The sequence below is a fragment of the Euphorbia lathyris genome, chromosome 3 (genome assembly GCF_963576675.1).
Source record: "Euphorbia lathyris chromosome 3, ddEupLath1.1, whole genome shotgun sequence".
NCBI lineage: Eukaryota > Viridiplantae > Streptophyta > Magnoliopsida > Malpighiales > Euphorbiaceae > Euphorbia > Euphorbia lathyris.
Window position 1 is genome coordinate 34561554 of NC_088912.1, and position 10111 is coordinate 34571664.

Sequence of the window (10111 nt, forward strand, 5' to 3'; positions counted from 1 at the left end):
TATATTAGTTCTTTTTTACTATTATTTAGTTTGACTATTTGGTTACATTTAGCTTGCCTATATACTAGCTCAACTTTTAACAAGAATAGTAAAAATCAACCTGTACACTTTCTTCCTTGAGATCCTAAGAATCCTCAAAAAAAAAAAAAAAAAACTAATCACATTAGAATTGGCAAAAAACAAATATAAAGTTGTGTGCTTTCAAAGCAAAAAATAGTCAAAAAAAAAATGTCATCAACTCTGCAAAACTCGATACAGATGGGGCTTCAAAAGATACTCTTTTGGATGTTTTTCATACTTGCAATGCTTTACATTGTCTATTCTTCTCATCTCCTCATCGAAAAGGAGCGAAAATGCATCTCCGACGAGGAGAATTTCAAACATCTAACCAACATCACACAACACAACCAAGAATCTCCTACGTCGCAACCAGACACTCCCATAATTCCCCAAAGATCACAGTCTTACAACACAGAACTGAAACACATTGTTTTCGGAATAGCAGCATCCGCTAATCTATGGGAGAGGCGAAAAGAGTATGTCAAACTATGGTGCAAGCCAAAGGAGAGTAGAGTCATTGTTTGGATGGATAGAAAGGTACAAACTAGAAAAAATGATGGTTTGCCTGAGATTAGAATTTCTGAAGATACATCAAAGTTTAAGTACTCCCATAGGCAAGGACATAGATCAGCAATAAGGATATCAAGGGTAGTCTCCGAGACCTTGAAACTCGGATTGGAAGACGTCCGCTGGTTCGTTATGGGAGATGATGATACTGTTTTTATAATGGAAAATGTGGTAAGAACACTTTCTAAATATGATCACAACCAATTTTATTATGTAGGTAGCTCCTCAGAAAGCCATATGGAGAATATATTTTTCTCTTATAATATGGCCTTTGGAGGAGGAGGGTTTGCTATAAGTTATCCATTGGCACAAGAGTTAGCTAAGACTCAAGATAAATGCATCCAAAGATATCCCGGATTGTATGGCAGTGATGACCGGATGCAGGCTTGTATGGCGGAGGTTGGCGTCCCACTTACCAAGGAACCCGGTTTTCATCAGGTACATCTTTAATCAACTCTTCTCTTAGTTTTAATTTCTCATTGCTAAATGGAAATTGACTTGTTTATGCAGTATGATGTTTATGGAGACCTTTTAGGCCTCCTAGCATCACACCCTGTGACTCCATTGGTATCACTACATCACCTTGATGTAGTGGAGCCTGTATTCCCGCGAATGACACGAGTTAAAGCCCTCGAACACCTATTCACATCGGTCAAGCTTGACTCGGGTAGCGTAATGCAGCAATCCATATGCTATGACAAGAGAAGGTTCTGGTCTATCTCAGTGTCATGGGGCTTTGTTGTTCAAATCTACAGGGGAGTTATATCTCCGAGAGAGCTGGAGATGCCATCGAGAACGTTCCTTAATTGGTTCCGAAGAGCTGATTACACCCAATATGATTTCAACACAAGGCCAGTGATGAAACATCCATGTGTAAAGCCCTTTACTTTCTATATGAACACTACGAAATATGATCGTGTTAGGGAGCAAACAGTAGGCGTCTATGCTCGCTCCGTAGCTCCAAATCCTATTTGCAGGTGGAAGATGGCATCCCCAGAAAAAATTAATGCTGTTGTGGTAGTGAAGAGGCCGGATAATCATCGGTGGCAGAAGGTAAGGCTGCAAATACATTTACATATATATACATATATGCATTAACAAGTGTTATTGTTCAAGCTATTGCTAACCGAACCAAAATTTGTTTTTCAGTCACCAAGAAGAGATTGTTGTAGATTGATGCCAACAAATAGAGCTTCAGTTATGAATATATGGGTAGGGAGCTGTAGAAGTGGCGAGATTAGTGAATTGTAGATCAAATTAGAAATCGGGAATGTATCTTGTTCCCTAGAGATTTCATCGTCATGTACAAGAATAAAAGAAGATCAAATCCAAGGTAGTCAGATGGAAATATAAGAAATTAGTCACAGGATCATAGTTGATTTGTACAAGAATAATATAAGATCAAATCCAATGTATCTTTGTAAAATGTGATTGGTACAAATTGCTCAAGGATCATAGTTGTCTCTATAGAAGTGTAGTTAGGAACTGAAATTTTTCCACTGCAATAAAAAGAAATGTTGATTTGATCCTTTCATCATCTTCTACTTTTATGAGAAAGAAACTATTTACCCTACATCAGCTTGCAGTTTTATTTACTGGATGAACTTCTTCCTGAGTTCCATTTCCATGATTGGAAGTAAGGTTATAAGGAAGCGGCGTGACGGGGGATATAGCAGATGCCAAGATAGCCACTTCAACCACAGCCTCTGTAGTCTTAAGATGATGTGTTGCAACGATCTTTCCATTCTTCATCACTACTTTCACTGCCAAACAATTTTAGAATTTAACATAAAAATATGCAATTTCCAAGCAACAATTAATCTGCGATTGAATATAACTGTTGTTTCTTGATCAATTCCAAGTAACAATTGAAATTTTTTGAAGAGAAAACCAAATTGAAACATCTAATTTAACAGAAATCAAGCAAAAGAGTAAGAAGTAAATAAAGAAGAATACCTGGGTAAGAGAACCACCAGAGAGTGAGTAGGCAGAGGAAGAGAAGAAAGGGAATAAGATGGACCATTTTTTCAGCCGATGATCTCCTGAAAAGGGAACAAGAATAGAAGTAAAGAGGAAGAAGTTGCGCAGTTTCATCCATCCATATGCGTCTTGGTGAAGAAGAATATTTAGCTTGCTGCTGCTGATGTATTGCTTTCATCGGAAAATTGTCATCTGCGGCTCGAGATAAGCAGCTTGTTGGTCTCTGTTGCATTTTTTCTAATAGAGAGAGTGAAGATTGATTAGCAAGATTAGGGTTTTTGATGGACAGAGAGAGCGGATGATGAAGATGAAGATGAAGAAGAAAGGGACGTTTTCTGTTGGTTATTCTGTATCTGGTTTTAACGACTTGGCCTTTTCGGCGGCAAATATATTTGCACTTGCAAGTCACGTGACTAAGACTTCAAATGAAATGGCCCCTTCATCATGTTGAATTTTTATAAAGTCAAAAAAAAAATTATGAAGCCTTATTATTCTGATTTTGATTTTGATGTATTTACTTATCAACTCGTTCAAGTTGTACAAGGCGTGAGTGAACAGTAAGGTTGTCTCGTAGTAATTGGAACTAACCTTGATGTATAGGTTTAGTGAATACATGAGCCGTTTGATCAACCGTGAAGATATACTATATTATAAGTCTTTTGGAACGAACTTTATCATGGACAAAGTAGAAATCAATCTCCAAATGTTTGCTGGGGTATGAAATACTAGATTGGCGGTAGGATAAACCGCATTTAAATTATCACATCATAAAATTGGGACAGATCGAACGGGAAAACTAATCTCTTTCAAAAGCATTTAGACCCAACTTAATTCAGATGTAGCAAAAGCAAGATAATCTGTCTCAGTGGAGGAACAGAAAAATGTGCGTTGTTTGCACGAGGATCGTGACAAAAGATGGTGTCCGATAAAAAAATGGTATAGCCACTAGTTGACTTTCAATCATCCTGGTCATCTTCCCAATCTGCATCCGAGAAACAATTTAATTGACCAAGTAATCCTCCTTTCTGCAATCGAATACCATAGGATGGAGTACCATTCAAGTATCTCAAAATACGTTTAATGGTCATCGAGTGAGACTCATGAGGAACATGCATATACTGAGACACTTCATTGACTCCAAAAAATATATCAAGTCATGTAAATGTGGGATGATGTAGACTACCAATAATTCTTTGATAGTGGCTGGGATCGCTTAACAATGAGTCATCACCTGTGCGCGGGTCGGGTTAGTAAGACTAGAAACAAGTTTGCTATTGGATTTGGTAACAATGGAGGTCTTGTGTCATGTATACCAGTGCATTTATGAGTGAGAACCTCAAATAGAAAATCATGTCGTCAAAAAGAACATGGTGTAAGATATAAATTTTCACAAATATAGAATTATAATAGTGATAACCTTTGTGAAGATTACATAACCCAAGATGTTGCATTTAATAGGACGAGATGATAATTTATGTGGAGTGTAAGGTCGTACTAAGGATAATACAAACAACTATAATACGTAATTGAAAGTAATTAAGGAGTGCCAAATAAATTATTATATGGAATCTCAAAATTAATAGAGGCAATTAGTAAACGATTAATAATGTAAACATCAGTGTCAAAAGTATATGACTAAAAGGAAACAGGTATATGAGCATGATCTAATAAGGTAAACCGGTTTTAACAATATGTTGATGTTTGCGTTCTGCGCAACCATTCTGTTCATGTGCATATGAAAATAAGGAACTTTAAACAATATCTGAAAAAATATTTGACCAAAAAAAGTACAAAATTCTCCACCCCAATCTAATTAAAAGGTTTTAATAGGTAAACCAAAATATTTTTCAATAAATAAACAAAATTTGATAAAGGTATTGTAATATTTATTTTTAAGGAGATAAATCTATGAATATTTTGTATAATAATAAAAAAAAATACCATATAATAAGAAAATCCATCAAAAAAAAAAAAAAAAAAAAAAAAAAAAAAAAAAAAATTGCACTCGGGCAAAGTAATTCTAATGGTTGTTTGGCAACAAAGCTAGATTTAACAAAAGGAAGCTTCTTTTCAAAAAAAAAACAAAACAAAAGGAAGCTTGTAAATTTTGATCAGAAAACATGTTCACAAAGAGAGTAAATTTTATTATTGGAAGATAAAAAATAATATGATGAAATTAATTTTCTGACAATTGGAATTGCAGTATGCCTAGACGAGCATGCCAACTAAAGAGAACTACAAAAATTTATTTAAACTGTAACTAAAGATGAAACTGGCAAGTAATATAGATCATCTTTACTCTACCCCTTTAGGATTGCTTCCTTCGTTGCCAAATCTTTCACCAAAAAAAGAGTTAGCAGCGAAAAATTCAACAAAAATATTATTGGAAGTTATGAAGCCAGACTGAAATTAAATTTTGAGAGGTAGAAAGAAAAAATAAAACATCTTTAAATTTGAGACTGTGAGATAGTTTAGATGTATTTTGCATAAACGAATTGTTCTCATTCATCTAGCCGGAAGAAGAGGAATTTAGGGTTGATGAAGTAGAATTGTGGAATGAGGGAGAGCTGACGTTGGTTGCCATAGCTTTAAGTGCGGTGCTTTCAAATTTTAGAAGGCTTTGGTACCATGAAACAATTAACATCCTGAATAAATTAGTAAGCTATCTTATTGATCTTTGAAACACACATACATTTATATATATATATAAATCTCATTCGAACTACACAACCCTATTCAATAATGACTCAATCATGGAGCTGCAGCAGTCCAAGTTCGTGTGGACTGCTATTAGCGAAGGTAACTAGTCTTACTAATCCATTACAGACTGTTAGTTCCATTACTAGTTCTAATCCATTACCGACTGCTAGTCTCATACAAATGTTAGTCCATTACGGACTGCATATACTTATCAGTTAATATCGCTAGCATTTCATCAGTGTTTGAAAATTGTATGTTTACCGTTTGAAAATAAAATGAATAATGCTCTATTAACTGAGCTTTATTTTAAAAGCGGACTTTTCTGGGCATCGAAGGTTTAATTTGATCGGAAATAAAAGATAAAGACACTTAATGAGTTGAAATGAAAGATAACGTTGTACGAACTGAATTTTATTTTCAAAAAATAACTCTGCTAGTGATGAGAGATTTAATGTGTCTAAAAATAAAAGATATAGAGACTTAAAAATCAAAATTATGTTTCAGGTAAATTACACTCATGGTCACTGGACTTTATTTATTTTCACATTATGACCACTAAACTTCATTTCTTCCTGGTATGGTCACTGAACTTTATACTTTTTAACACCGGTGCCCACTTAACGCCTCTAAACGATCGTTGACGGCTAAAAATAAAAAATCCAAAGCGTTAATGATATTCTAAGGAACTTTAATTCTTGAAAATTTTCGTTTTGAGGTCATTTGGGTGTTGTTTGGTTAGGAGAGAGAGTGAATTTTTAGAGAGAGAAAATCCAAAAAATGTGATTTTCGAAAATAAAAAATATGGTTTCATGGTAAATGTCATTTTGAACAACTTTAATTCTTGAATATTTTCATTTTTTGAGATCGTTAACAATTGTTAACGGACATTATGAGAAGTTAGTTAAAATTGAGTAGCCACCGATGTTAAATAGTGTAAAGTTCAGTGACCATACCGGGAAGAAATGAAATTCAGTGGCCATAATATGAAAATGGGTAAACTTCAATGGCCATGGGTGTAATTTACCCATTATGTTTCATCCATTTACAAGTAGAGGGGGTGTGATACTTGTTTTTACAAGGCATATGCTTTACAAATTAGCAATTAGGATTAGCATAGAAAGAAATTTGACTAAGTCATGTCATTCAATCAATGTCACATAGCAAAGTCAATATTTTATTGCACACATAAGCAAAGTCAATATGTCATGTGATGAAAAACTATCACCACCATTACTCAAATTTGTTTTTTTTTTTTATTTACTAAATATATAAAAAATAAAGAAATATCATTTCTCTACTTCCAAACGGATGGATGAAAATGATTACTTTTTTTTTTTACTTTTCCCAAATAAATAATAATGTTTTACTTCCTTCTAATTGAATATTGGCTATTTAATATTTTATTATTCTCCATTATACTGCAAACCTGAGATTGATTTAGAGGTTAAATTTGCAAGAAACGGAAGAGAAAAGGAAATAAGTAACTGTTAATTGATTCTATGATATGAGTAAACAATTTCTTTCCTACACAGTAGCACCATTTACACCAGAACAGATAACCAAACAAGCTCCTGCCTGCCTGCCTGCCTGCTATATCTCCATTCATACAAAAATTGATACCACCAACCCTTTTTCTTATTTACTCCTCCACATTTTCTAACCATTATGTTCTCTACTTCTGCGGGATCCATGGACTCCATCCGTCTGGGGATCGTATTTTTGAGATGCAAGATAATTCAGAGCCAAAACTACATCCGAAATGGCAGGCCGCATATTAGGCTGTTCCTGAACACACATTGCTGCAATAGCAAGAGCTTGGTACAATCCTCTCACAGGATATTCACCTTTCATTAATGGATCCACCATCTGCGCAAAGTTCCTCCGGTCTCTGAACAATGGTCGTGCCTGCAAACACATTTCGTTAACTCAATCATCGATCACCTAATCAGCTCATATACATAAGCATAACAGAAGAAATTTGGTTACACAGCCAAACTTCTAATGTTCATCCTACAGTACTAATTTGTGGCACCCAAAACAAAGAAAAGTCACATGTTCACCTAACGTTTCGCAACATATGTATGTACCTATTCATTGCTAGTGTCAAAAGTCAACAGTGAAATGTTTATTCAGCTAAATTTCTATTCAAAATGAAATAAATGTCAATGACATTTATGATTTTCTGTTTGCAGTTAAAACATTGTCACAGGACCACCACTTCACCCAACTTTTTAGTACATTTGAAACAAAGTCTCCATTCATTCATCTTGTTGGATGGATGATGAGGTTCAGTCATAAATAACTGATTTCGAGACTGATTAATTCCGTAAATCAAAAGCAATTAACAATAATTCAGTAGTGTAGATTCTAAAAATTGTTAATATGATCAGGAAAGGGCCATTCATATACCTCTTTCTTATCATTTTGATCTACTACTAATGTCACCAAGTAAATCAGACACCTTAGACTAATTTAAATAAAAAGGACATTAACTTACCCAAGCCACAAGATTCTGTTCGTTACGGTCCTTTGTTTGATCAATTGCTTTCCTGCCTGTAATGATCTCGAGAAGAACCACCCCGAAGCTATAAATGTCGGATTTAAATGTCAACTGACCTGTCATTGCATAGTCCGGTGCACAATATCCATATGTGCCCATAACCCTTGTAGAAACATGAGTCTTATCCCCACTAGGCCCTTCCTTGGCCAACCCAAAATCAGATAACTTCGGATGATATCCCTCCCCGAGCAAAATATTCGAGCATTTAAGATCACGATATATAATAGGGGGTGTCATTTCTTCATGTAAGTACTCTAAACCCTTTGCTGCCCCTGCAGCTATTTTCATTCTTGTGTTCCAATCTAGTGGTTGCCTATTCAGTGGAAGATCTGTTCAAGGAAACATTTCAGTTCAATCAAATAAAGAAGATGAACAACCAAACAAAGGTTCAGATGATAAGTTCACTAGCATACCGTGCAAATGGTTTTCTAGAGATCCTAATGGCATGTATTCGTATACCAATAGCCTCTGAGTACCCTCCGCGCAATATCCGAGCAATTTGACAAGATTGGTATGATTTGCTTGAATTAATGTGCACACTTCATTTACGAATTCTCTAGTCCCTTGTACACCATTTCGATCAAGTTGCTTAATAGCAACAACCTGAATCAAATACAACCACAAAATGTTACACCTCAAATCATACATCATAGCTACATTATTCAATTGAATACCAATTTTTGAGATCAATGAAGTTAAATGTATTTACCTGATTGATTTTCTCTAAATGGCCCTTGTAGACTTTGCCAAAACCACCTTCACCTACGAAACAATCTTCCCTAAAATTGCCTGTGGCGGATGTGAGTTCATCGAAGTTAAATACTGCAGCTCTGCTGGAATTGTTTCTACCATCCTTAGAAAACTCATTCATCAAATTTAAATTATTTACATCAGAAGATAATACATCATTCTTAGCATCCTCCTCCTGTTTTATTGCACTTGCACATGGCTTTACTCTCAATGACCCTATAAACAAACAAACAAACATAATGTTAAAATCAATTGAAAAAAGAGGTAACTAGCAGACACAGACTGAGGCACATGGACACTAAAAATATTATTTTTATAAAGAGTATCCGTACCGTAGAGAAGCAACAGCCATCAAATTTGCAAGCAAACGAAGAACACACTAAAGACAAAAACACAAATTGAAGGATCAAACAAGGGTTTTGGATTATGGGTTCGATTTTACCCAAAGTAGAAAACTACAAAAGGGTTATCCTTTAACAATCCAAACTCAAAGCTCCATGTGAGAGGGAGAATATTAACGAGAAAGAACTTCAAAACCCCCAAAATAGAAAAACCAAAGATCAAAATTTGAGCTCTGATCATTTCAGCAGAAGAAAAAAAAAATTAAGAATCGGAATTATTGAACTACAATCATCAAGAAAATATATAAAACTGAAAGGAACATTTTCCCCCAAATTCAACATTGATCAAATTTCATAGATGGTCCCACATTGAAAGAGAAAGAAGAAACGAGAATTCACAGAATAAAAATGTCAAATTTTCAAAATTTTGAGACATTTGATAATGGAAATGAAAATACCTGAAGTGGGTCGTGTTTGCTCGTTGCGTTTAATGGTATTATTCTCTGATCGCTTGTTTTCTTGTCGTCCATTGCAGAAGAAACATCCCATTATTATTATTTCAAATTTGCAATTCCTTTTTTATTCTTCTTTAGCCCAAATCAAATTCAAATCAAAAGAAAAAAAAATTCACTTTGTTTTCTTCTCTATCTACAGAGAAATATATGATAGTATATGATGAAATAACCAAAAAGAAAACAAGAAAAACAGAGCTCAAACTATCAGCAAGAAAGGAACAGAGAATGTAAAAAGAGAGAGAAACAGTGAGCTTCTTGTCAGGGCATTTAAACATATTCTATGATCCAGTGAAAACTAAACCAAGGAATTCATAAAAAACAAACCAGTAAAAACCATCCACGTGGGAAATATTAAAATGGAAGTACACGTGGACAAATTAGTAACCACCGAGTCGGTCGACTGAATAACAAAGGAGGAGAAGAGAAGTTGCGTTTCAGTTCCTAGTCGGGGGTGCTGACATGTCACGTGTTGATTAGTTGTATAGTGATTTGGTGTACCAACAAATCTTTGTCATTTTTTTCTAGAAGAAAAATAATATTAAATTTGATTTATATTTTAAATGTATTTACCTGCCCGTGACGTACGTATCTTAAAGCGGCCATTAATCGCCGTCAGATAATAGAAACAAATAAGTCAA

The 10111-nt window shown here is 34.7% G+C and overlaps 2 protein-coding genes across 3 annotated transcripts; one reads left to right on the forward strand and one right to left on the reverse strand.

The window, feature by feature from the left end:
• The first annotated feature begins 201 nt into the window (after positions 1 to 201).
• Positions 202 to 1987, forward strand: LOC136222494 (uncharacterized). Its single transcript, XM_066010274.1, has 3 exons — positions 202 to 1065; positions 1138 to 1680; positions 1777 to 1987. The coding sequence occupies exons 1-3, from the start codon at positions 229 to 231 to the stop codon at positions 1876 to 1878; spliced, it is 1482 nt and encodes a 493-aa protein (XP_065866346.1). The 5' UTR covers positions 202 to 228; the 3' UTR covers positions 1879 to 1987.
• A 4787-nt stretch (positions 1988 to 6774) lies between these two features.
• LOC136222495 (probable serine/threonine-protein kinase PBL5) lies at positions 6775 to 9727 on the reverse strand. 2 transcript variants are annotated; one of them, XM_066010276.1, is made up of 5 exons: positions 9417 to 9727; positions 8577 to 8833; positions 8281 to 8470; positions 7805 to 8196; positions 6775 to 7212 (listed from the first exon to the last, which is right to left on the reverse strand). In XM_066010276.1, the coding sequence occupies exons 1-5, from the start codon at positions 9505 to 9507 to the stop codon at positions 6964 to 6966; spliced, it is 1179 nt and encodes a 392-aa protein (XP_065866348.1). In that variant the 5' UTR covers positions 9508 to 9727; the 3' UTR covers positions 6775 to 6963. The 2 variants fall into 2 exon arrangements, with proteins under 2 accessions (XP_065866348.1, XP_065866349.1); XM_066010277.1 differs by lacking the exon at positions 9417 to 9727 and adding an exon at positions 8950 to 8971.
• Positions 9728 to 10111: the final 384 nt, after the last annotated feature.

What these genes read in the sequence shown, in the direction of transcription:
- LOC136222495 (XM_066010276.1), bottom strand. Translation starts at nt 9,507, where the DNA reads ATGGGATGTTTCTTCTGCAATGGACGACAAGAAAACAAGCGATCAGAG. An exon ending in GCAAACACGACCCACTTCAG is followed by an intron (nt 8,834 to 9,416) that starts GTATTTTCATTT and finishes GTTTGTTTATAG; the next exon opens with GGTCATTGAGAGTAAAGCCA. An exon ending in AACAGAATCTTGTGGCTTGG is followed by an intron (nt 7,213 to 7,804) that starts GTAAGTTAATGT and finishes ATGTGTTTGCAG; the next exon opens with GCACGACCATTGTTCAGAGA.
- LOC136222494 (XM_066010274.1), top strand. Translation starts at nt 229, where the DNA reads ATGTCATCAACTCTGCAAAACTCGATACAGATGGGGCTTCAAAAGATA. An exon ending in AGGAACCCGGTTTTCATCAG is followed by an intron (nt 1,066 to 1,137) that starts GTACATCTTTAA and finishes TTGTTTATGCAG; the next exon opens with TATGATGTTTATGGAGACCT. An exon ending in ATAATCATCGGTGGCAGAAG is followed by an intron (nt 1,681 to 1,776) that starts GTAAGGCTGCAA and finishes TTTGTTTTTCAG; the next exon opens with TCACCAAGAAGAGATTGTTG.